A 27,508-nucleotide genomic window follows, 5' to 3' on the forward strand; every position below is an offset into this window, starting at 1 on the left:
TCATCTGGGACTGGAGCAAAGGAAGACTGAAAGAAGAATGATGCTGAGGTGATTTGAAGTAAGGAATATTAGCAAAAAAGGAGTTAATGAAAGATAGCTTTGATTTTTTTTTTTTGGTAAAGTATTAGATACGGCCCTCTGCTAAGAGAGAATGGGAAAGGTGTTGGTATGGGCAGCTTGAGAAGAAAAGATACACTTTGGAATAGACTCTCAAGACTGTGATGGAGTTCATCAGGAAGAATAAAAAGATTGGCATACAGCAGTGAGGGCTCAGTTGAGACAAGATAACATAAACTTATAGTAGACCCAGTCAACAAGATTTTGTTTTCTTCCATTTGTGTTTAGCAGCATGGAAAAGTAGTAGAGAAGATATATAGTCATAGTAAACATTGATTTTCCAGCACTAAGCTGGGAACAAAGTGCCTTGCATGTAATAGCCATTTGTTTGCCAGATCCAATAAAACTTGGGCCAGAGGTAACATAAAATCTCAAGGCTGGAAGAGACCTCGGTTGTTACCTAGACATGTGATCACCTAGCCTCCTGCTTTCATAATCTTCCATATGTTTATCTGTATAAATGGTTGTAGCCCTTCATCCTCAAAGAGGATCAAAATGACATCACTATGTTGGAATCGAGGTACAGAGTGTCCAACCGTGGACAATACAATAGCTTGGAACACCTTACCACTGGTCAGGCACAAATAATCCATATGAACATTTGGAATGGCGATGTCTCTAAATTTGTGCGTTATATGACAGCTGTTTTCTCCAAATAAGAGCTGTTCTCTTTTAGGTCTTTTTGACCACAGAGTAGGATCCCCATCTGGGGGGGTTGAGCAAACCAGGGTTGAGTAAAGCCGACAATTTTTAGGCCACATTTTTTAGCCCCTTCCTCACACCAGGAGTTAAATAGTGTGGTCCTAAATCAGCTCCTCAGACACCAAATCCTACTGCTGCTTCCAGTGAGAAGAGGTCCCTATGGCCTGGGCCACCTGTGCACAGTGCTGTGACTACAGCTCCCAGTGTATCCGCACCTGCTGCTTTGTCACTTGCCACAGTGACATGGGACATGTCACAGGACTTTGAAATAGGTAAAAATAGTAAAATGGTATGGGTGATGTCTTTTGATTCACATAAATACACACAACCACATATATCACAGTGTCTTACCTGAAATAAAAGGTTTATTTTATACATGTTACCTATGAGAAGAGCAATGTGGCATGGTGGAGAGGGAGGAAGACTTAGTCATCTCTCAAAACACATAATGGCTATGTGACTATAGGGAAGCATAACAAGGTCTATAAAACTTTTTAACTTCTGTAATATGTTTCATATCTGGTCTCTGAAGTTCTATATTCTTTTCTTATGTGTATAAGGAGTTGGTTTTGCTCTTTAGAATTAGGTAACAGCAAGTGCTATACTTCTTTAGTTTGAGGAGGAATCATTAAATGAATAATTCCTTTCTACCAAATGTAACATGCATTTCCGGGCTGCTCCCTCAACTTACACTTGCACCTATGGGTTGTGTCCTCAGAAAGTAGCTGCTACCAAGAAGTTCTAGGAGGGGATCCAGTACCTATCCAATAAGCCTGCAAGCCCCCACCAGTGGTTAACAATCAACAAGCGGACAAAATCAGTTCTTAGCAAAGACATTTACTAAGATGACGCAGCAAAAACCAGCTATGAAACATTCCCCCGCCCCATAAAATTAGAGTATACTCTTCCACAACGTCCAATACAAGAGCTGGCATACACTTAATGGCTCAACAGTAAGTAATCAGGTCCACATGAACATGTGGACAAAGCAACTCAGAACTCCAGAGCCTAGAAGTCCTCTCCCTCCTGGTTTCCTAAGATCCACCCCTCTGTGCAATGTTTCTGTGGGGAAGATGGCTGGGTTGATGTGTTGGTAAGCAAAATGGCCTTTGTCTTCTTTGAGTAATCCTTACTAGGTGCTAAGCCCCAGGCCCAAACCCCTATTAGGTGTGGAACCTTAGTGGGTGCGGATTGGCAACTAAGGTGGGGCCCAAGGTGGGGCTCAAGGTGGGGCTGACTCCAGGGAGGGCCTAGTTTACATGTCTGGGACAGCAGAGGCTCTTAGGCAAAGGGGTTTAAGTCACCTCTTTGTGACGAGTCTAGGTCATGTGGGTGAGTCGCATGTGTGACTCACCCCTGACACGGCGCCAGCCCTTGTTCTGAGCTCCCCGGCTGAACCTAGATGTTGGTAACTATAAATCTGTATTTGGTCTATCTGTTAATGTTTGTAATTTGTTTGTATTTTGCTCTGAAGTTCAGGGTGCTGGCTTTTTCCCCTGAACTAAATGAATGCTATTTGTGTGCCGAATTAAAGTAAGCTTGTCAACGCCATTAACCTTGCTTTCCTTAGTTAAGCAGATCAAAAGAACCTGTGCTGTTTGCAGCTTTCCAGGTGCTGGCTGGGGGTGGATCTTACACCCCAACAGAAGCTGCTAGCCGGATTGTTGAAAAAGTTGATGAGGTCTGCTCCTCCCCTTGGCTAGACTCTGCATTGCCAGAGTCCAGGGCTGCCTTGCTCCCGTTGTCTTCTGCCTCCTCTACGGCAGGGCTCCCATGACGCCTTCAAGTGAGTGCTTTCTATACAAACGTCCTTCTCAAAGGTGCCTAGAGCTGACACTCTCACATTCTTGGAGGGGATGTCTCCCTAGGGGCAGCTTGGGGCCAGGCGCCATGGGCACAGTCGCTGGAGGGAGTGCGGAGAACCCTTTTGAGTTCCCCACTAAGCAAACCCAAGCCACTACTCAGTCCTTCAAACTCCAGGGTTGGCTCAGCTATTTAAAGGCCCCAAACAATGAACCAAGCCTGAGGGCCGCGGCTTCTTCCCCAGCCCAGTCCAATACTGAAATATAGTTCCCTCCCTAACCCTCATCTTCTCTCTCTGGTATTCAGGGGGAAGGCGGGGGCGGGGTGTTAACCCGAAGCTCTAAGGCACCCATGAAGGGCTGACGCGACGAAGACCCTCCGCCTGCGGGTGCCGCCCCTTTCCCCTCCCCGCCCACTCCAACGGAAAGCGCGGCGCCTTCCATGGTCACGTGACTTGGAAAGAACAACTAACCGTCGGATCCTCCTGGGTGCACGTTCCCGTGCGTACGGGCCTGTGCGTACGTGCTTGCGCACGTTTGGACGCACACCCGCCCACCCCTGACCTCTCCTTAAAGCTATGGGAGCCTATTAGCTCCTTGTGTGCTCATCATACTAGGGCCTCGGCGTGCGCGCGCGCGCAGTTCCCGGCCCCTCACCCCGTTTCCGGCTTCTCGGACAGTATGGCTGCCACAGCCACGATGGCTACTTCAGGTTCTGCGCGGAAGCGGCTGCTGAAGGAAGAAGACATGACCAAAGTGGAATTCGAGACCAGTGAAGAGGTGGACGTGACACCCACCTTCGACACGATGGGTTTGCGGGAGGATCTGCTGCGAGGCATCTACGCCTACGGTGAGCGGGGCCCGGGGGCCTGACGGGGCTGCGGGGGGCCGGCCGGCCGAGGCGGGCGCGCGGCTGGAAGGGAAGGGGGCACGGGCCAGGGAGCAAAGGGTAGAATAGACCGAGATGCGTGTCGGTTAGGTCGGGGTTCCGTTGTAGGCCTTCAGGCAACGGGCAGCCTAAGGTGCTCAAGCGCCGCCCCGCGGTGACCTCATTGGCCGGCCTGGCCTGTGAGTTTCCCTCGCGGAGTCCTCGAGCTTCCTGCCCCGAGCGTGGTGCTGAGCCGGGGAGGGAGACGGGGAGCACGCTTCCCAGATACCCATCAGTAGAGTAGCAGAGCTGGGGAAGCCATCTAGTAACTAGAGCCTGGTTTAACCTCCCGTCTCTCAGATGGGGAAAGCTGAGGCTCATAGAGGGAAGTCCTACAGCCAGTTAGTGCATCCTTCCACCAGTCAAAGTCCCTTCCCTCTGCCCTAGAATCATTCTGCTTTGTGTCCTTTATTTCTTTGGGAGATGATCGATCTCTAGTCTAGCTCCCGTCATTTTACAGTTTTCACAGAAAGTTTCTTGGGAATGTTTTAACACTGAAAGTTAGGTAGCCCTGAGAACTGTAATTAGCAGAAGATCTACTTTAGCCAGAATTCCAACATTATATATCGTTTCTACTTTACAGTTCTGTAACCTACCTTTAAACTATAGTGTAAAGTATAATTTACGTGAAATTTTGAACATAATAATCATAGTTTATATCAGTTCACTTTACAAAGGCTTTTCCTCACAGCATCCCCATAAGGTTGGAAGTACAAATATTATTATGCCTATTTTACAGTTAAAGATACACAAGATACACTGAGACTTAGGATATCTTTTTTGCTCAGTCTCTTGACTTCAACGTTGGGGTCCATAGTCAAATTCTGGTCTCGCAATTCAAAGTTCAGTGCTCCTGCTGCAAGGTCATATTAGTAAAGTAGCAGATAGTAAGTAGTAATTAACAAATATTTAATCAAAATACATTAATGTATTACTGAACCTAAGAAGGGGGTTGTGGAGCAAACATTTATTAAACACCTAATACGTGCCAGGACAAATGGTGTCTCGTTTTATTCTCAGAACAATCTTGTGAAATAGGTACTACTATTATCTCTGTTTTAAAGTTGAGGAAACTGAGGCAAACAGGACTTAAATGCCTTGCCCAGTGTCACACAACCAGTAAGTATACGAGGACAGATTTGAAATGGAAAAAATTCTCAGTATCTTAACATGAAAAAGTTATTGATGTTAGATTAGATGCTCAGTGATTGAGAAGACCTCGAAAATTCGTAAGGAAAAACATTTTGAATTTTTTATTCAGTGAGTAGTATGAACTCCTGGTTGGCATTTAAAATTTCTTCACAATCTAGCTCTTCACTAGCTCTAATAGACTGACCACCTTCTATCCTTATTATACTTATTCCTATACACACACACACCCAGCCAGACTGCCTCATGCTGATTCTCACACAAGACATTCCATCCCCTGTCTCTGTGCTTTTGCATGGATTTGTCCCCCATGTTTGGAAAGTACTCCCTCCTCACTTCTGCCACTTAGATTCTATAGGTTCCTTCAGAGCTCATCTCAAACACCATCTCTTCCAGGAGACCTCTCTTGATCTAGTTAAGCTGCTAGTGTTTAACCTCTTCCCCCAATTCTTTGTATAATGTGTGTTTTATAGATGCTTATATGTGTACATGTTTTCACCTAATAGAATGTAAACTCTGAGGGCTGGAACAATTTTGGTTTTTGTTCACTTGGTTGTCCTCTGTTCCCTTGGATTTTATGACCATTTTTATACTCAAATCTACTTATCCATGCCCAAAGCTCTCTGCTGACCTCCAGTCTTACATCTTCAGCTCCCTGTAAGACATCTCGAACTGGATGTCCAGTAGACATCATGAATTCAACATGTCTAAAATGGAACTTACTTTTCCCCTTAAATGTAGGGCCTAAATCCTCAACCCTCATACCTTCTCTATTACTGTAAGGACAGTACCATCCTCCTACTCCCTGAGGCTCACAACTTTGGAGTCATTCTGGACTCCTCACTTTCTTCCATCCCCCATATTTAATCTCTTGCCAAGGCCTGTCAGTTCCACTTAGGCAACTTCGACATCTGGAATACACCCTTTTTTAATACTGCTACTGCTCTAATGCAGGCCTTCATCCCCTCATGCCTGGACTGTTGTCACCAACTGCTGTTAGATCTGCCTGCTTCAAGTCTCTTCCTGCTTCAATCTATCCTCCATTCAATGATAGTGATTATCAAAGGTGTGACCATCATCACCCCCCACTTCCCACTCAGTAAACTCCAGTAGTGCCTGTTGCCTCCAGGATCAAATAATAGATGCTGTCTTTGGTATTCAAAGTCCATCATAACCTAGGCCCCTTCTACCTTTTCAGTCTTCTCACACCTTATTCCTACCACATACTCTTGATCCAGTGACACTAGCCTCCTTGCTGTTCCATGAGCAAGACACTCCGTCTCTCAGCTTTGGGCATTTTCTCTGGCTGTCCCCCATGACCGGAACTCTCTCCTTCTGATGCTCAGCCTACTAACTAACCCTAAACCATTCAAAATCACTGCAGTAAATCAGGCCTTTATTGCCCGCCCATTTAGACTATTATAAAGCCTCCTAATTGATCTTCTTGATTTCAGTCTGTCTGTTTTCCAGACCAGCTTCCACATAGCTGCCAACACTGACTGTGCATGCCACTCTCCTGCTCCTACCGCTACTCCCCCCCCACCCCAGGATAAAATAAAAAACTCCTTACCCCAATACATTTTACATTACTCTTCTTTATAAAAGTCTGCATTTCCAACCAGACTGATCTAGATTTCCCCAAATAATGCTCCATTTCCCATCTCCATGAGTTCACATATACTTGGATGTCTACTCCCTCTTTATCTTTGCCCCTTAAAATCCTTAGCTTCATCATAGTTCAGTTCAGGGAACACCTCATTTCCTGATGACCTCCATCCTCTAGTTTTTAAGCTTCCCTCCCTCACATTATCCGGTTGTGTACCTGTTAGGTAAAGTCACACAACAAAGTAGTGGCAAAGCTAAGAATAGAATTCAGGGCTTCTGATAGTCTTTAGACTGCTCTTTCCGTTGCACAAGTTCATTTCAACATTTATTACACACCTACTACATGCAGAGCACTGTGCTAGATGTACAGAGATCTGAGTTTGGATGAAGCAAAATCTCTTTGTGAGGTTTAGTCTAGTTGGGCAGACATGATTATACATAGATAATTATAATACAAAATAACAGACATCTCTTTAGCAGTTACTATGTATAAACATTCTGCTACACCCTGGGGGAGAGACAGTCACAAGTTCAGAGTTGGAAGGTACTTCAGAGGCTGAGTAGTCCAACCCACACCTGAATATGACTCTTCTCTATCACGTATGCAACTAGCAACTACCCTTTGCTATGCTAGGAAAGGGATTTTCTTTAGCTTCTTACATATTTCTGCTCCTGTTAGCATTTTTAATTACTGCTTTTTAAGCTTATGCCCTGCAAGCTTCCCGCTCCTGAATTCTTTCTGTTAAAGACATTATCATCCTCTTAGTAATCTTTGATTCTACCTTCTCCCTTCCTGCCCCTACCCAGCAAATCTGTGGCCTGTAATATTTCTCAAGTTACCGCTCCCCACCCCCCCACCCCCATTCCCACTTACCCTCTTGCATTTAGGTCTTTATCCCCTCTGATCTATGCTATGTAATTTCTTTCTCATCGTCTTTCCTATCCTCATTTTGTCCCCCAGTGCATCACTTTTCATACTGTTGTGAACGTCTTGGCACTTAGTAGACACTTAGTGCTCTGCTCAAAAATCGTGAGTGGTTCTTCATTGCTTCTTCAACCTGTCATTCAAAGCATTGTGGAATGAAAGGCCTCCACCATCTGACTCCAGTTCACCTCTCAGACTTATTTCATACTGTTCCCTTTTACATGTGTGAACATTGATGTTCCAGCCAGTTTGAATCACAGAATTTGAGAGAAGGGACTCACTAGTCTAGTTCAACTCATAACCAAAAGAACCCCCGTTATAACATCTGACGAGTGATCGATCATCCAGCCTCTACTTGAAGATCTCCGATGAAGAATGCTACCTCTCAATGCCCTTTCCGCTGTTCAGTAGCTCTGATATTTAGAAAGTTTGTCCTGACATCAAGCCTAAATTTGACTCTTTGTAAGTCCTGCTCATTGTTTCTGGTTCTTCTCTGTGGCCAAACTAAACACAGCTAGTCTCTCCTCCCCTTGACATTCCTTCAGAAGACAGTTATCATATTCCCCTCCCAACTCTTTTCTAGGTTAAATATCACCAATTTCCTCATCTGATAATAATAATAATCATTTGCATTTACATAGCCCTTTAAAGTTTGCAAGACACTTTACATGTTAACTCATTTGATGCTCACAACAAAGGAGGTGGGTGCTATTATCCCCATTTTACAGATCAAGAAATTGAGGCCCAGAAAGATCAAGTAACTGGTCCAGGGTCATACAGCTGGTAAGTGTCAGTCTTAATTATCTGATTATTATGGAATGGACTCCAGGCACTTTCCTTTTGGGTTTCTGGACTATTCTCATCCTGCTCTCGTCATTCATATCTTTGAAATTATGGCCAAGTAGTGGGATAAGACACCAACATAGGTTACTATCATACAAATATTAAATGTGAAGTTCTTTAGAGTTGCAAAACCTTGCTGTGTGAGGTCTGGGGAAAAACTATTAGCAGCAAGGCTTCATTCGAGTTGGGCTGGGTAGGGATTCATCAAGCAAGTGTGTATATGGGGGTTAGGTATAGGCAGTACAAGGGTAGAGAACAGCATGAATGAAGATATGAGCACATGATACCTCAGCATGCATAAGAGTACAGGGAGATAGTTCATTGTGGCTAGAGCATAGACTGGATTCAGCGACACTACAGCATCGAACATGGAGTCGCAGGACCTGAGACAGAATCCTAACTTTGCCATTTAATACCTGTGTGATCTTGGGCAAATCTCTAAACTTTTTTGGGCTCATTTTCTTAGCAGTGAAATGTAAAAGTTGGACCAGGTGACCTGTAAGGTCCCTTCCATTCTTAGGTCTCTAAGTAATACCTTTGCTTTGGTCATCCCATATGCCTGGAATGCACTTCCTCTTCACCTACACTTTATACAGTCCCTCTCTTCATTTAAGGTACAGCTTAACCATTTTTCTTTCTTTTTTCCCCCGTTTTTGGGTTTTCAATTTTTTTCTTTAAATTAATTTATTTAATTTTAGTTTTCAACATTTGCTTCCATAAGCTTTTGAGTTTTCAGTTCTCTCCACCTCCCTCCCATCCCCTCCTCCCCAAGATGGCATGCAGTCTGATAAAGGCTCTACACATACATTCTTATTAAATATATTTTCACATTAGTCATGTTGTAAAGAAGAATTAGAATAGTTCTTTCTCTGGATGTGGATAGCGTTTTCCATCAAGAGTCTTTTGGAGTTGTCTTAAATCCTTGTGTTGCCGAGAAGAGCTTAGTCTATCAAAGTTAGTCTTAAATCCTTGCGTTGCCGAGAAGAGCTTAGTCTATCAAAGTTAGCAGTCACAGCACAATGTGGCTGTTACAGTGTACAGTGTTCTCTTGTTTCTGCTCATTTCACTTGGCATCAGTTCATGTAAGTCTTTCCAGATTTTTCTGAAGTCCGCCTGCTTATCATTTCTTACAGCAAATAGTATTTCATTACATTCATATACCACAAATTGTTCACCCATTCCCTAACTGATGGGCATTCCCTCAATTTCCAATTCTTGGCCACCACAAAAAGAGCTGCTATAAATATTTTTGTATATGTGGGTCCTTTTTGTGAAGCATTTTTCTTTTTTAAAAAAATTTGATATTTTATTTTTTTCCAATTACATGTAAAAATTTTTAACATTAGTTTTTAAAAAATTCTTAAGGTCCAGATTCTCTCCCTTTCCCCTCCCCCTCCCATTGAGAAGGTAAGCAAATTGATGTAGGTTATACATTTGCAGTCATGCAAAACTTTCCATGTTAGTAATGCTATGAAAAAAAAACAGACAAGAAAATGTATGTGTTGATCTGTATTCAGGCTTCATTAGTTCTTTCTCTGGAGATGGATAGATTTTTCATCATGAGGCCTTCAGAATTATTTGGATCATTGTATTTCTTAGAATAGCCAAGTCATTCACAATTGAACATTTTTTTTTTTTACATGCAGTTTATCTGGATACTATCAACTCCTGATCTTCCTTCCTCTACATCCCCAACCACATTGTATTTAATTTTCGTATATATTTTTATATATACTTTCCTCACCTATTAGAATGCAAGCTCCTTCCAAGGAAGTTTTATATCCTCAGCACCTGGCACAGAGTAGGTGCCGAATAAATAAGTACTGGTTGATTGAAGTGGAACCAGATTGTAGAAAGCATTAATGTCAGGCAGAAAATTTTGAAGGACTTAAGGGACACAGGGAGGCACTGAAGGTTTTAAGAGAAAAGTCAATGTGATTAGTCACTGTTCATGGTAAAGATTATTCTGGAAGCAGTATGAAGGATGAATTGGATTAGAAAAAGAGTAGAAGCAGGGAAACCTGTAAGGTGACTATTGTAATTGTTCACAAATACATGGGAGGTATAAACAGAATTAGCTACATGGGAATGGTGGGCTTGAAAGACTTAGTAATTGAGCAGGTAGAGGGAAAGGAGAGAATTCCAGGTATAAGGAACAGCATGAACAAAGAAAGACCCAAGTGAGAAGGCACAGGGTGTATTTAGGTGATTGCAAATAGTCAGTTTTTGCTGGTGTGTTGAGTGGAAACTAGTAGTATGAAATATAATTGGAATGGTTGGGGGAAAACCACATCGTGGAGAAGACATTGAATGCCAACTTTTAAAGAGTTTAAACTTTATGCAGAATTTAATAAGGAAGGTTTTAAGCAAAAAGCCATGACAAATACAGACTTAAGCAAGATAATTCTTGCAAAAAGGGTAGATTAGAGGTAGGAAAAAGGAGCCTGTATGACAGTAATGTCTTTTGTAATATAGTGATAGCATGGAGATTGTAGTAGTAGAGAGATTGAAGTGGACACACAAAAAATTGTGGCAGTAGAATCAATAGGAGATGGTAACTGGTAGATCTTTGCTGGTATCAGAGATGACACCAAAATTTTGAATATAAGGAAACTTGAGTAAATGATGATGTCACTGATAGATACAGTAAAGTGAGAAGGAACAGGATAATTGGAGGGGAAATGAGAAAAAAGTGGTTTCAGATCTATTTAAATTGAGATAACATTAGAGAAAAGGGAGCTATGAGATCTGGAGCCTTCTTGTGTCCAATGCTAGCTCCTCTGCCTTATATTGTGAATAATAGGATGCTTAAAGATAAGCTGCCCAAAAATACAATGAACTGCCACACATGGTAATGAGTTTCTTGTCACTGGTGGTTTTCAGGTAGAAGTTAAGATGATCGCTTGGCAGGGACATTGTAGAAATATAACTTGAACATTTTAAAGTTGAGATATTAGCTAAAATTGTAAATGGCTAAAGATGGATGAGATTTAATACTAAATTTAAGAGTAAAGTTAAATTGTCACATTTAATTTTATATATGTATATAATTAAATGAGTAATGAAGCCACCTTTATCTATTTCAAGGGGTTCTTATGAAGTTCAGAAGAGAAACTGTATATAGAGCAAGGTACTATGTAAATACCAGCTGTTAATGGTTTTCAAGGAGACCGGTCTGTATTGGCAGTATTGGAACTGTTACCTTTCGTTGAGGAGCAAAGATCCAAGCAGTCTAGCCTTGAGTTTGCATATAGGAAGCTAATGGGAAAGTAGAAATGGTGGGGAAAGGGTGGTCCCAGATTTGGGTGCCTTAGTTATTAGTTATCCAGACTGTATTTGAAGGCCTACAATGATAGAGAACTGTATTTCTCAGGAGATTTTCATGGTATTTGATAAAAGAATAATCTTGCTCATGTAATGATAGTAGAGAAAATGTAGCTAGCTGAGATCATTAACTCTGGAGGTTTGCTTTATTATGTTCCATCCTCAGAGTTACAGATGTAAAGTAAAGCAGGGCTAATTATGGACAGAGCAACTTTAGATAATCTCTTCCTAGAACATTCCTTAGTCAAGCCTGGTGTTTGAGTTAGTACCAAAATAAATTCAAGGTGTTCCCATTGCACTGGGCCCATAATAGTAGATATTCATTAGATACTAATTAAAGGGAAATAAATATGCTCTATCCACAGGCCCATTTAGGCCTTGCATAGCCTGAATTTTAGATTATAGAATATATCAAGAAGGAATAGAGTTGGACAGCGAAGTAAAGGACAGTATGAGAATACTTGGTACCTAAAGGATGTGGGAGAGAAAGGTTCTGGAGTCTACAGAAACTTTGTTAGGCTAACCCTTCTCATCTCCTCACCCTTAACCTTTTATTTCCATGTGGGCCTGCATCTTTCCCATCCCCAGCAAGAGGATTTATCATTTCATTCATATTTAGTCCCACGTCTTGCAATGTGACCCTTTTTGGACCTTTCATAATCCCCCTCTCTGAAATGATTAGGGTTCAGGACAAAACCAATGGCTAATCTTACCCCATTTTACCCATTTTATTTTTCATGGACAGCTGTATCTCTAGCATCCTGATTCCCCTTTGCTGAACAAGGATTTGCTGAGTATTATATAGGAAATACAAAAAAAATAAGGCATGGTTACTAACCTAGGGAAGAAAAACAAAGGTATACAAGATAAGTGTATTCAATTCAACTTATGATTAAATGAGCAATAGATTTTAAAGAGAATCTCTGGCTTGCTAGTGGAGTTCAGAAGAGAGATTAATTAGGGCTGAAGTGGTGATAGAAGGCCTTGAAGATAGAATTAGAATCGGTTGAGGGGAGGGGTTGTGCACACTGCAAGGAGGAAATCAGCATGAGCATAGACATCTTACTGAAGCCAGAAATGTCATCCATAGTTTTATTTGACCCCTAGTTTATCCAGTAGTCAGATTTCTGACATCTGGATCTTTATCAGTCTATATATACACAGCCATAAACTTATTAGAGTAAGTGAAAAAGCCTTTGAGCAGGACAAAGAGAAAATTATCATCAAAATAAATCCATGAGCTTTACTCCCAGAAAAGAGTTCAGTTACCATAAGCCAAAATCATTTTATTGCCTTAGTTTTTCTGTATAATGGCTAGAGAGAATGCCTCGTAAAGTGGAATTCCATCTGCCAGTGAAACCAGAGGTCCAGACCAGAAGTAGTATACTGTATAAAATTGGGTTTTTAAATCTTAGTTTTCCTCTGGCAGTTGTCAGTTTTTTCTGGTTTGTAGCTAATAGTAGATTGTGTACTAAAAATAGAACCAAGTAGAAATTTACTCAAAGTGACAGCAAGGGAGGGGCTAAAAGCTAGAAAAAAACAACACAGCCATCTGGAAACATGTCCCTGTAGCATTAGGACAGACACTTTTACACTTCTTAACAGTCATCACTGAATTACAGTGATAACTAAAAAGATAATCTCAATATTACAGTTCACTATGTATGTCCATGACAATAACCCTGAACCATCAAGAAAACAAAAGCCGCCTATATACTTGGTTTACCAAGACAGGGAAGTGTCCAACACTTTAGGAATTTTTCCATTGAGACTTATATGAACTGATTCAAAGTGAAGTGAGCAGAACCAGGAGAACATTGTACTCAGTAACAGCAACATTGTGTAATGATTTCAATTGTGATTGACTTAACTCTTCTCCGAGTTATAGTGATCCAAAACAGTTCCAAAAGAGTCATGATGGAAAATGCTATCCATTATCCAGAGAAAGAACTGATGGAGTCTGAATGCATATTGAAGCATATTATTTTCACTTTACTTTTTCATGTTTTTCATGGAAATATGTTTTACATGATTGCACATATATCAAATTGCTTACTGTTTTGTGGAGGGGGAGAAAATATGGAACTCAAAATTTTATTTAAAAAATGAGTGTTAAAAATTGTCTTTACATGTAATTGGAAAAAATAAAATGCTATTTAAAAGAAAAAGGTTTTCTATCAGAATAGTAAAATTAAAATGTTGGTATTTGAAGGTAAATATAACCTTCATTTATTTAGAAAATTCACTCATCCTGGATAATTCATTGTTTATTAATGGCAGATAATTGAAATGATTCCTAAATTAAACTGTAACAACATCAAAAATTGACAACTAGGGATCTTAATAAGCAGCCAAGTGGCCAAAGACAAGAAATATAAATATTTGAAGAGCCTGACAACTGTTTTTTGTCATTGTTACACAAGGGATGGTTTGATTGGGGTAGGGGAGGGGAAAATTGTTTCCTGAAATTATTGTGGTATAAAAATAGAAGGTCCAAGTGAAAATTTAGCTTTTTAAGAAAATGTAGCCATGGAAGACAGAAAGAAAACCTTTCAGATGGTGACAAAGTCTGAAGCATTTTTAAATATTTCATTTTGTAGGTTTTGAGAAACCGTCAGCTATCCAACAGCGTGCTATCAAACAAATTATTAAAGGAAGAGATGTCATTGCACAGTAAGTTAATTTATATGGTTAATAAAGAAATAAGAAACATTCTAAGAGGAAGAAATTGTTAGCTTCTTGGCTTTGAGAAAAATTTTGCTCAATTTTGATAAAATTTAACCAGCTTTCTCTTTTTAACTGCAGATTTATTTTATTTTTGTAGTTGTTCTATAGTAAAGGACTTTTTGGTCATACGTGTGTGTGTGTGTGTGTGTGTGTGTGTGTGTGTGTATACATATACGTATATATTTTTTTTTTCACAAGGCTTATTTAGTTTTCACTTGGCACTTGAAATGGTAGTTCCAACAATTTCATTTCTAAAATCTTATTTCTGGTTTGCCTAATTTAACAAAGGACTTTCCTATAACTTTTATTACTTGAAGAGGATTTTCATCCATATATTGAAAATAGAGAATTTATTTTAGAACTATAACCACTCAGTGTTTGTGCCTAAGAAGTATTTGTCTTAACCTACCTTATTTTGCCGATTCTGTTATGCCTGGGTGGCTAAAAAGTACCTGTTTCCTTGGTATCTCTTTTAGGAGATGATGGACTTGGGGAAGCAATGTCTAGGAATTGAAAAAGAGGGGGAAGCTATTTTTTGGAAACTATAGTACTCCCAAATGTTTTTTATACCTTTGGGTTATAACTTTTAGAAAGTTAGATTTTTAAAAAGATACCCAAGGCAATTTACTACTTCTAATAATATATAGGATAACACTTATTATCCAGTATAGAATTGTATGTTGAATATGTTATAGTAATTTTTTAGGGTGTGGATTGAACTAAATAGTCACTGAGGTCCCTTCTAACTTTAAAATTCAGTATTCTTTAAATATAGAAATCAGAAAACAGTGGGAATATGAGATTGGTTTTTTTTCTTTTTTTTTTAGTTATTGGAATATCATTGAAATAATTGAGGATTTTCCCATGCTCAAAAAACTCATTTTAAAATTTTTGTGTTTTTACAGGTCTCAGTCTGGTACAGGCAAAACAGCAACATTTAGCATTTCAGTTCTCCAGTGTTTGGATATTCAGGTAGATCATCACCATTTAAATATATATTATTATCTACTAATGTATAAGAAAATGTTTTCAGTCTTAGAAATTAAGTGCTGTTTTTTCTTCTTAATGAATTTACAATTTTCTAGTAAAAGAACAAGAAGCTTCTAAAAAAAATCTTGTTCTATTTTAGGTCATTGGAACTAAAATGTTTGTGATGTGGTATCTGTTATACTATATTTGTAAAATTTGTCTCCTTTGGAAATAAAAAAATATAAAATAGGTCATACAGCTAAAATAGTGACGTCTGAGTTTTGACATATCAGTTTTGACATTTCTAAGTTAAATTTTGTTTCCACAGGTACGAGAAACCCAGGCTTTGATCTTAGCCCCAACCAGGGAATTAGCTGTACAGATTCAAAAGGTGAGAACACTGATAAAGGTCAATAAATTAGCAATTATTGTTTTTGTGATTCTAATTACAAATATAGCTGATAGAGAGTTTATCTTCTGATTGCATTTTTCTTTCCCTAAAAAAGAACATGATCTTTTTCTGATTCCTGCGAGTTGTTATAAATTATTACATATTTATTAATAGGTCTGTAATTTTATATTATTTGTAAAATGCTTTAGTCTTTTTTTTCCCATAAAAAAATGTGTTATATTTGTCTTAATAACTTTGTGTACATACATGCTATTTATGGCTTTTAAAGTTGAATTTTAAAAAGCAAATGAGAATTGTGCTTTTTGTGGAAATATCTTGGAGGATGAGATGCTGCTGGACTAGAGAGGGGCAAATAATATAACTTTTGAAATAGGGAAGAATCTAGTCTTCAGGCTCTATAAGCCAGTCTGCTTGACTTCAATTCCTGGAAAAATTCTTACAATTAAGGCAATCGTTAGTAAATATGAAGGGTTTTTGCCAGTTATACATTTCTTTTTGACTGGCTCTAGAGGGTGAGGGGGACTGTTTATACATATAGTTTACCTAAAATTTAGCGAAGCATTTAACGGTGTCTTCTGCTAATCTGACAGAAAAGATAGAGAGATGTGATTTAAGCTTGTATAGCCTCGTAAATTTGGACTGATTGAATGACTACCTCCAAAGCATAGCAATTAATGATTTGTTGTCACCTTGGAAAGAAGGCTCTAGTGAAATGCCCCGTGGACCTGTTAACATTTTTAATTAATGACTTGGATAAAAGCATAGGTAGCTTGCATATTAAATGTGTAGGTTAATGCCAGAGTAGAAGATATAGCTAATTATTGGATGACAGAGTCAAGATAATAAAAGGTCTTGACATTCTAGTGTACTTGTAATAAGATGAAATTTCGTTGGTGTAAGTGTCTTACACGTGAGATAAACAATTAATTTCACAAATGCAAGGTGAAGGAGGTATGCATAGATAATTCTTCTGGGAAACGATCTGGAGGTTTCATTGGACTGCAAAATCAAATTGATAAGCAATCGAAAAAAGCTATTGTAATTGTAGGCTGCATCAAGAATGATATAGAGTCTGGGACTAGGAGGGCTACTCCCCTCTCTGATCAGACAACATCTGAAGTATTTTCACTTTTGGGTGTCATATTTTAGGAAGCACATTAATAAGGAGAATGTGTAGAGGTACTGACCAGGACCATGAGATCATAAGATTTAGTCCAACCATTTCATTTTACACGTGAGGAAACAGAGGTCCAGAGATACTAAATCACTTGCCCAAGGCCACACAAATAGGGCGTACAGAGAGTAAGTAATAAAACAAGGATTTGACTCCAGGCCTGCTGTCTTCAAATCTAGCATCTTTACATTATCATGCTATATGAAGATGGGTTAAAGGAAATTAAGCCTACAGAGGAGATTCCTGGGGACAGGGAAGGAGTAGCAGTAGTTGTCTTGAGGTATTCGAAAAGTTGTCATATAAAAGGAGGATTAGGTTTATTCTGTGGCCCCAGAGGACCAGTAGGAGCAGTGGGTAGAAGTTTTAAAGTAGTAGGTTTAGATTTGAGGTAAGGAAGAAAAACCTTCCTGACAATTAGAACTACACAAAAGTATAATGAAATTTCTGCTGAGGCAGTGGATTTCTTCCAGTCTAATGGGGGAATAATTTCAAGTCAGTGTAGTACACTGGAAAGGTTGCTGAACTTGAAGTCATGGGATTTGAGTTTGAAACTTGACTCTGCTACTGTATGACCTTGGGCAAGTCTCCTAATATCTCTGGAACTTAGTTTCCTCTTTGGCAAAACGAAGAAATTGGACTAGATGATTTCTAAGGCTCCTTCCAACTCTATTCTTCTAGAATAGGAACAATCTATTTTTGAATTCAGTAACTTAAAAGTTTGCCTTTGTAGAGATTGTTTGGGAATATAAAGCAATAATTTTTTCCCCTTGTATTCAGGGTCTTCTTGCTCTCGGTGATTACATGAATGTCCAATGTCATGCCTGTATTGGTGGTACAAATGTTGGTGAAGATATCAGGAAATTGGATTATGGGCAGCACGTTGTGGCTGGTACACCAGGTCGTGTATTTGGTAAGCATGTCACCCCATGCCAACTTTCTTCCATGTTATGTTTTGTTTTTTAAATCTTCTTTTGATCCCTACCATCCATTCAAGTTGTCATCCTATTCTGTCCTTCCTGTCACAACCAAACTCCTAGAAAAAACTTTCTAGTTTTGTTGTCTCTCTTTTCTTTTCACTCAGATCACAGCCATTGAAAACTCTTGACTTCCCAACTCATCAGAAAACTAAGACTGCTTTTTCTAAAGTTATAAATGATCTGTTTTTAGAATAACTTTAGTTATATTTTGATCTCATATCTTTATTTTATATCACCCCTTCTAACCACCTCAGGAGAAAAAAAGATACTCAGCAAAACAGCCTATCACAGATACTGAGTGGCAGGCAGCATAGGTACCACTTCACTATTCCCCGTCCTCCAAATGACCACTCCCTGCCTCTCATCACTTCGTCAGAGCCAAGTTTGACCATTATAATTATACACAGTTCAGTTTACTGGATTTTTTCTCCCTTCCATTTACCTTTTTTTGTAATCACTCCTTTTTCTGCTTACTTTACTTTGCATCATTTCATGTTTTCCTATGTTTTTCTAAATTCTTCATTAATTGTTTTAAGTTGTAGTACAAAATTTTGATAAGTCATTGTTAAAAAAAATCCACAATTTTTTCACACATTTCCCAGTCAATGGGTTCTACTTTGTTTTAAGTGCTATTACAAAAAGTGGTAATAAAAATATTTTGAAATATATGGAGCCTTTCTGTCTTTGACCTCTTTGGGATAGATGCCTAGCAGTGGGATCTCGGGCCAAGAGTACGGACAATTTGGTCACAGTTTCAAATTGCTTTCTAGAAGTCTTTGCTCAAATTATTGCTTCACTAAGAGTATATTAGTGTGCCTGTCTCTGCACAGCCCCTCCAACATTGACTATTCCTGTTTTTTTGTCACCTTGGACTGTTTGCCTGCTGTGTGTTAAAGGCTCAATTGATTTGATTTGCGTTTATCAAATTATTAGTGTTTTGAAATAGTCTTTCATGGAGTTATTAATAGCTTAAAATTCTTGTTTTAGAAACTGTTCATAACCTTTAATCTTAGAGAAAATTGAATAAGGTAGGCAGAGACTCTGGTGGTGGTTTTAGGTGAAGAAGGAAAAGTATAGGGGGCTATACTGTGGAGCTAAGGAGTGAAAGACAAGAGAACTCACTACACAGATATACATATGTATACACATACACACATGCATACATACATACATACATACATACATCAGCATGCCCAAAAGAGAATTCCTCTTTGCCTCCAAACCTACCATCCTTTCAGTCACCCAATTTCACAACTTTCAGAATTACTTCAACTGCTCCTCATCCTTCACCCCATATAATCTTCAGTTACCAAATTTATCCACTCCCACCACATTCTCAAATACAGCTCTTCTCTTTTCACACTTAGCCATTAGTCTATCTCAGATCCTTATCACTTATAATCTGGACTACTCTAGTAGCCTCTTAATTGGTTGTCTTGCTTCATGTTTTTCCCTTTTTTCACATAAGTACTGAAGGGATTTTTGTTTGGCATTTAAAACCCTTCACAACTCCACTTCACCTTTCAGCCTTCTTATAGGTTATTCTCCTTCAAGCACCGTTCAGTCCAGCTAAATTGGTCTTACTGCTATTTCTCACATGTGACAACTCTGTTTCCTCTCTTTGTACAGACTGTCCTCCACATGCCTGCTCATTCTTCACCTTCACCTCCTAGAATCCCTAGTTTCCTTCAAAGTTCAGCTCAAGCACTTCTATAAGAATCCTTTCCTGTTTCTCTTTAAGCTGCTGTGTTCCCCCTGAAAACATTTTTCCCCCTCTCTCATATATATATTTGTGTGTATGTATATTTTATATGTTGTTTCCCATGATAGATTGTAAGCCTGTTAGGACAGAGACCATTTCCTGTCTTTGTATCCTCAGTGCCCCATGCGTTGCCTGTCACATAATTCGCCATTAATAAGTGCTTATTAATTGATTGATAAATGGTATTTCATGAATGAACTTAAATGATATTTCAGTTCACTGGTTAATTAGCTAAAGTGTTCTGTTTATATCTGGTTTAATATGCAATAACAAGGACAAAAGTATTTCTCATTATTATCTTTTTTATTCTGATTTGGTAGATATGATTCGTCGCAGAAGTTTAAGAACCCGTGCTATCAAGATGTTGGTTTTGGATGAAGCTGACGAAATGCTTAATAAAGGTATGCTTGGCTAAGGGTAAAGAATAATGCTTTTTGTACCCTCCTGAATTTGTGAATGTATTTAATAACTTACATTTTGAAAAACTTATCTTGAAAAATAATTTGGGGTAATAAACCTTTGGGTTATGTTCATATTTACATGGAAGAGGTTGAGACTATCATGGTCAGAAGTGTATGGTCCTAGTTGGTCAGATTTAGTATTGCTAGTTTTGTTACCACGATTGGCTAAAAACTTAGAATAGGATGAGGCCAGGGTTTTCATTTTAACTTTGATTTACACTAGTTGCCTTTTTTTCTTGCCTGTACGTTATACCCCAAATGCCAGCTAGCTATTCTGTAAGTAACTAATATTGTTCAAAAAGAGGCACTGGGCTTTGGAGTACATGTGGATTCGTATAAATGTTGGAAGATCAACTGAACATATGCCCTGTTGATGATTGCTCATTAGTGTTATTTTCCTGTGTGAAGGACAACACATTTTTTTTTTAATTTTCCTTGATTTACTATGGTGGGATATAGTAAAATCTATATTTAGGTATTATCTATTTTAGTTTCCTGTTTGCAAATTCATCTCTTTAGCATTGTTCCCAATAAACTCTGCTTCTTTATTGACCTCAGAGGACAAAAATATCTCTTGTGATTCTGTTCTATTTATTTGTATCTAGCTAAGGGTAAATTGTGAGCCACTGTCAAGAGAAAGGAGGAATAGTTGATAAATCTCAGAAGTGAAAGGAGATGGGATCAGAGTCATAGTCTTAGCAAAGAAGAGAGATACTTCCTTGTCTTAGGAGGGCCTCTAGGAAGAAACATTAATCTGAGGGTGAAGACAGTGTGGACTGTGGAACAAGATTGAATGCACCATAGTGGGGGAGGTACTACAGAGTTAACAAGAGGTAAAAGAATCAAGTGTCCCTGAGAACCCAACTGAGGTTAAATAGCATAAATTTGTGGTGGACCCTGTCATTCAGCCCCATGATCAATGGTTTCCACTGCCTCTAGACCTTGGGCACTCAGAACATTCAGGGTCATGCCAGCTTTGTTACTCACACTAACTTTGTTGCCTTTTAGGTAACCTTGGGTCTAAGAGTCATATCTAGGATTTTGGGGTAATTGGTAGGGTGTGTGTTTGGTAATGATTCAACTAAACATGTGGTTGAGGAAAATTTTAAGTACTATACTTAAAGTTGGGGGGGCAGTGTTCTTGTCTTAAATACTGCCACTGAGTAGCTTTGTTACCTTGAAAGCCACTTAACCTCCCTAGGTCTTAGAGAGGTTACCTGTGGTGTTTTGGAGAGAATGCTAAAAAGGAATTTAGGGTGTTTGGATTCAAATCTGAGCTCTGTCGCTTACTATCTAGGTCCACTTAGACAAGTCACTTCTCCACTATAGGCTAGATGGCCTCTTTGGTTCCTTCCAGTTCAAAATGTATACTCAAAGGTCATTCTACAGCTGAGAAAAGTTAGGCCCCAAAAGATTTTGTGAATTGCTGGTGGTCACACTATCAAAGTAAAGACTATAACCTGGGTCTAAATGCTTTTTCCTTACCCCAGTCTGCCTTGAGAGACTTGGCCCAGATAGAAATCCCTTCTAGAAATCATAGAATTATCAGAAATTAAAGCTGTAAAAATTTATTCTAACTTTGTAACTTGAAGAGACCCCAGAAGTTATTTGGTTTATGCCAACTACTTACTATGTTTACTAACTATATTACCTTAGGTAAATCACTTAACCCTCCCTGGCTCTCAGTTTCCTTATCTTTAAAATAAGGAAATAGGCCTAAAAGTCCATTGAGTCTAAATAGATATACCATGAAACACAGTAACAATTATGATGCCTATTTATATATATTTGTTCCATTTGTATTACAAAACGAATGCATGTTCATTTGTATGCATTCTGTTAAGTATGTTACTTGTGGTCATCTGCTTGCAAAATTTTTGATCTGTTTCTATGATTTTATGGGTTTGGTGAAATCTTAGAGTACAAATCAATTCATCTGGAACTGAAGAGTCTTAGGAGAGTTCCTTGGGGCACTGTGAGAATGGAGGTGACTTGTCTATGGGTCCACACACAGCTAGTGTGTGACAGATAAAGAATTCAAAACCATTACACTCATAATACATTGGAAAAATTAGAAGGAATATCACTCCTGAATGATTTAATTTCTTTTAACAGGGTTCAAGGAACAAATTTATGATGTATACAGATACCTGCCTCCAGCTACCCAGGTGGTTTTGATCAGTGCGACATTGCCTCATGAAATCTTAGAAATGACCAATAAATTCATGACTGATCCCATTCGCATCTTGGTAAAACGGTAAGTGACCTTGGGATTAATTTTCCCTGGTTAGTATCTAACTCATTAATGATTTAGACCATTTGTTATAATTATTAATATTAACTATGTAATATTCAGGTTGGTGTGTTTTTTAAATTAAAGTTGGGAGAACTCTTCTGGTTGTTCATCTAACCTAGTTCTGATGTCACATAGTTGATACTGCACATTTATATATGCTGACAGTACACAGTAGTAAAGGTTGTTTAATGCTGAAAATTTTGTTATGCTGGAAAGTTTTAAGCTTTTATTATTTAGTGATATTTCTGGTGAAGGTCAGTTAGTAATGTGCCTAATTATCTCAAGTTGAATTAGTGTCATATTGTTATGAGATTTTGCGGGGATTATGGCTTCTCAAAATATGATCAGCATTAAAGCGTTTTGTGTAATTTTTTTTAACTCTTCTTTAAGTGATGAATTGACTCTCGAAGGAATCAAGCAGTTTTTCGTGGCAGTGGAAAGGGAAGAATGGAAATTTGACACTTTGTGTGATCTTTACGATACCTTGACCATCACTCAAGCAGTCATCTTTTGTAATACCAAGAGGAAGGTATACTAATAATTTTTGGCCTAATTGGGAAAAAATTGGGGGCAGGTTCCATTATTCACTTAGATTATGATGTTTAGGGGCATAAGAAACTAGTTGTTTTTTAATTTGCCCTTATACGACATTTTCAGTTTTCTCTACCTCCAAAAATTCGTTTCATCTTCTCTAACTTTGAGGCGTGGGGACTCAGTATTTACCCTAAAGCAATGTTGCAGTGCCAGTACTTTCTGAAGAAAAATCCATTAATTCTTGCTATGTGAGGTGTGTCGTGGGTGACGCCTATCTCTTTCTAGTGAGGGTTGAGCAGTTGTGATTTCTGTGGGTTATAAAGTTAATTCATTTTTTTAAAGACTCTGTACTATTGAAAATATTCATATGAGACCTTTTAATGCCATGGACTATGTTCCAGTTCATTTCAGAATAAGGAAAATGCTGAGTGGCAATAGTTTTATTTTTCCATAAAAATAATTATCAAAACACAAAATTGTATGGAGCTTACATAAGGTCTCAGGTCTCACAGAATAATGTTCTGATTGGCAGCAGCTGGGCAATTAAATTGAACACAGTTTTTGTTTTGTGAGGAATGGTTTCTTATCTACCATTCTTTTATTGACTCTGCTGGTTGCCAAACCAACACTGAATTAAAGCCCTCAGGTTTGGTTAAACTGTATGTCTGTGAGCTTAATCTTGGTTCTGGTTATTTTTGTTTGTATAGGTGGACTGGCTGACGGAGAAAATGAGAGAAGCCAACTTCACCGTTTCATCAATGCACGGAGACATGCCCCAAAAAGAGAGGGAGTCTATCATGAAAGAGTTCAGATCTGGTGCAAGGTTAGCACAATTAGTAGAAATGCTGTGGTCAGGGGAGGGCTTGATGTGATTGCTTGTGTAGTGAGATTTGGCACACCTCCTGAGAGGCTCTTACTGTTTCACTTCTTTACTTTTGGGCTAAAGCATTCGGATGTCCAGGAATTCTTTTTTAAGGATTCCTCCAGCAACAAAGATGGATAAACATACAAATGTGTTCATGCTCTATCCTAGGTTATGCAGTAAAGTTGTAAGCGCGTACTACAAGTAAGGCTCTATTTTAGGACACTAGAGATACAAATATAAAAGAGTCTAGATGTGAAATGAGAAATAAAATCCACAAGATTAAAAACTAGTCAGAGACTAGCAAGATAACATACAAGTCCCTGTGGGAAACATGGATTCAATAATTTGAGGGTGAGGTCAGGCCTAGAGCTAGGATAGGTGGAAGCTTTGCAATAAGAAGTCCTTGGTGTACTAGAGAGCACCGTGAGGTCAATTGGACACCTTAGATAGAAAAAGAGAGAGAAGAATGTCCAGCTTCCTAATTGGACCTGGTGTCGGGAAGACCTGAATTCCAGTCTAGTGTCAGACACGTAATAGCTGTGTGACTTTGGGCAAGTCAGCTAACCTCTTTTGCCTCACCTTCCTCATCTATAAAATGAGAGTAACAATAGCACCTGCCTCCCAGAGTCGTTGTGAGACCAGGTGAGATGTTTGTAAAGACAAGGAACATGATGACGAAGAAGATCATTATGCTCAGGACCAGGCCATGTTAGTCTTTTTTTCCTTTATCGCCTACATTCTTTATAGTTTAATTCTCAATTTCTCTACTTTTCTTTTAGAAAGTTATTTTTTTCCCTTTTCCGTCAAACTAAAATACTGTAGTCAGCAGAAAAGTATATGAAGGGATGATGTCTACCTGGTTAGTTGATTATATACAGAAGTGATGGATTGAGAATGGTAAATATAAAAATAAAATAAAATCCTGTTTTCCTAGTGTTTGGTAAAGCAGTGGCTCAGGAAATGAAAGGAGGCAAGTACTGAATAGCTAAATTAAAAAGGACTCTAATATCTTACAGAATAGGAACAGGCAAATAGAGTTTATTAGGGGATGTTCTAGAGGGACAGGAAAAAATTTTGTCATGACCCAGCTTTCCTCCTAATTCTCCTAAAACCTGACCTCATGGTACTTGTCTCCACCAAATCAAGGTTGGCAAATTGCAGGGGTGGTGGAAGAGTTGTTTTTTTAAAACTATTTGCCAAGCTCCTTTAAAAGTAGGATAAGCCAACCAAGATTTATGTTAAAGCTACTATTTTACACAACTAAATTATTTTTTGTTTTTTTTTTTCCAGCCGAGTACTTATTTCTACAGATGTCTGGGCCAGAGGATTAGATGTTCCTCAAGTCTCTCTTATCATTAACTATGACTTACCCAATAACAGAGAATTATACATACACAGGTACTTGAATGTGTTTTTTTCTTATTATTTTCTCATCAATATACTTATTGAATAATTATAACTAAATCTTCTTTGTTTTCTTCTTAAAGAATTGGGAGATCAGGTCGATATGGCCGAAAGGGTGTTGCGATTAATTTTGTAAAAAATGATGACATCCGTATTCTCAGAGATATTGAACAGTACTACTCCACTCAAATTGATGAAATGCCCATGAATGGTAGGTATATCAAGAGGTCAGCCTCAAATTTCTACATCCTTGATCTATGGTATAGGATATTTTTTGAGATTTGTAGAAAAATGCAGTATTGATGTCTAATTATTATACATTTTTGTTCACTTTTCACTTTTTAATAGCCTTGTTTCATTTATACCTCATTTTTATTTCAGTTGCTGATCTTATCTGAGGAAACAATTTTGAAGACCAGTTGGAGACTATTTCCCTAGTTTTATACTACATTTGGAAGTTGAAGAGCTTACTGTATGCCATACAAGTACAACTTTTATTTAATAAGAGGGTTTATTTGTGTTAAATTCTCTTAACCCAGCTCCTGCCCCACAAGCTGTTCTTTGTGGGATTTCTGCCTGCCTGCGTGTAAATTATGCATTAAGTCTGTTTTTCATTAAAAAATGAGAAATTTTCACATAAACTCCAATTGACTTCACTTCTTTTAAGTTGTAGCAATTGTAGTAGAGAAAATGTACTATAGAAGTACACATTGTCCTTTTCCTGTGGTTGCTTCATATAGTATGGAGTTATACTTTTTTGCGTGGTATAGTAATAAAAAGAACATGGAGCTAGGATTCAGGAGACCCGGTCTTTCCATTAATTTTCAGCATTTGTAACCTCAGGCAAGGTTCAACTTCTCTAGACCCGAGTTTCCCCATGAAGATCATGGAGATAGATGATAATAGAATTGTCCCACCTCTTCATCTTGCCAACATCCCTCAGAGTTATTTCTCTTAAGGTCCTCTTATCTGCACTGATGTGCCCCATGACTCTAGCCCTGGGTCCTCTCATAGCTTGAAGGCTTCTTTGCTGAGAAGAATCTCTATTCCCCAACCAAACAAGGAAAAACTCATTAAGAATAAAAATTGTTCGTTTTTGTCTTCATCCCAGTGTCTTGCTCAAGTATCACATGTGTACTTGGACCAGCCTGGTATTTTAATTAGTATAGAGAATTCCTGGGAGGTAACTCCCTCTACTAGATCATTGTGGTCAGTTGTGTAATCTTGGAGTGTTGCCTGGGAATTGAATGTTAAATGATTTCTTTTGTTTCAGAGGCAGAACTTAAACTCAGGTCTTCTTAATAGCAAATAAGCCAGTTTGGCTAGAACTTAGAGTTTATAAAGAAAAATAATGTGAAATAATCCCAGAGAAGTAGACTTGAGCAAGATTGTTAAAAACTTTAAAAGTCAAAGAAGTTTATATTTCATCCTAGAGAAGGGAGGAAGCCATGGGAGCTTCTTGAGAGTGCAGTGACATAATTAAACATGTGCTTTCAGGGATGTCACTTAGGCAACTCTTCGGAGTCTAGATTGAAGATCAGAGAAACTAGATGCAAGGAGAGTCATTAGGTGATTATAATGTTCCAAGGAAAAGATGATGAATGAATTTTAAAAAGTATGTTAAGTTCAAAGTTCTACATTAAGTGCTGGGGATAGAAATGGGGGGGGGACCGTGGTCCTCACTCTCAAGGAGCTCCCATTTTAATAGGAAAGACTTGTAAAAGGGGTGTCAGTCTGAAAGTCAGATGGAAAAATCCAGTGGTCTGTAGTGGGCAGCAGCAAAGCAGATACTGATGCATCTCTGGTGTCATTTCCATTGACAAAATCACATCAGTTCCTGATGTGGTGAGAACTTTGTTGTCCAGTTCTTCAATAGCTGTGGCTTCTGAGAAGGGGGTATTGCAGCACCAACATAAAAACAGTTGATAAGTCCCGGCTTCACAAGGGTTGTTCACATGGGTGGTGGCTTTGAGGACCAGCCTGGTAGTACAGTTGGTGGTCTGGGGTGGGGCATGGTGGTGTTGCTACTCCCAGGCCTCTTGAGCTTAACTGCCCATTGAGGGCTGTAAGATTGTTGGACTTGTTCTCCGGGGTTTGCTCCCATGTATGATGACTGCAGGGACCAGGCTGAGAGGATATGATGAAGACTTGAATACTACTAGAGTGGTTGTGGAGATGAGAGAATGGGTGTGAAAGATGTGGAGGGTAGAATAAACAAGACTTAGCAACTTGCTGGATGTGAGAGATGGGTAAGAGGTAAGAGTTGAGGATGATTGTAAGGTCATGGATTTGGGTGACTGGATGGATTATATTACCCATAGCAGATAAAGGTAAGTTAGTGTGAGTAGAGTGTGGGTAATGGGGAGTAAGGGGAAGAACGGGTGAGGAACTTGACTGGAAAGAATGAATTTGTGCACTTACTGCATAGAGATGATAATTAAACCCATGACACCTAATGAGTTCACTGAGAACGTAGAAAAGAAAGTGGCCCAGGACACTCCTAATAGGCCATGGATAATGATCAATCAAAGG

At 38.8% G+C, this 27,508-nt stretch overlaps 1 protein-coding gene across 1 annotated transcript; it reads left to right on the forward strand.

Moving 5' to 3' along the window:
• Window positions 1-3,244: 3,244 nt before the first annotated feature.
• EIF4A3 (eukaryotic translation initiation factor 4A3) lies at window positions 3,245-25,771 on the forward strand. The gene is made up of 12 exons (XM_036755970.1): window positions 3,245-3,471; window positions 13,996-14,068; window positions 15,028-15,094; window positions 15,420-15,482; window positions 17,455-17,587; window positions 19,737-19,817; window positions 21,993-22,134; window positions 22,564-22,702; window positions 23,415-23,530; window positions 24,863-24,970; window positions 25,060-25,187; window positions 25,358-25,771. Exons 1-12 carry the CDS (start codon window positions 3,303-3,305, stop codon window positions 25,372-25,374), a joined length of 1,236 nt encoding a protein of 411 aa, XP_036611865.1. The 5' UTR covers window positions 3,245-3,302; the 3' UTR covers window positions 25,375-25,771.
• Window positions 25,772-27,508: the final 1,737 nt, after the last annotated feature.

Source organism: Trichosurus vulpecula, chromosome 4 (assembly GCF_011100635.1).
Source record: "Trichosurus vulpecula isolate mTriVul1 chromosome 4, mTriVul1.pri, whole genome shotgun sequence".
Lineage (NCBI taxonomy): Eukaryota > Metazoa > Chordata > Mammalia > Diprotodontia > Phalangeridae > Trichosurus > Trichosurus vulpecula.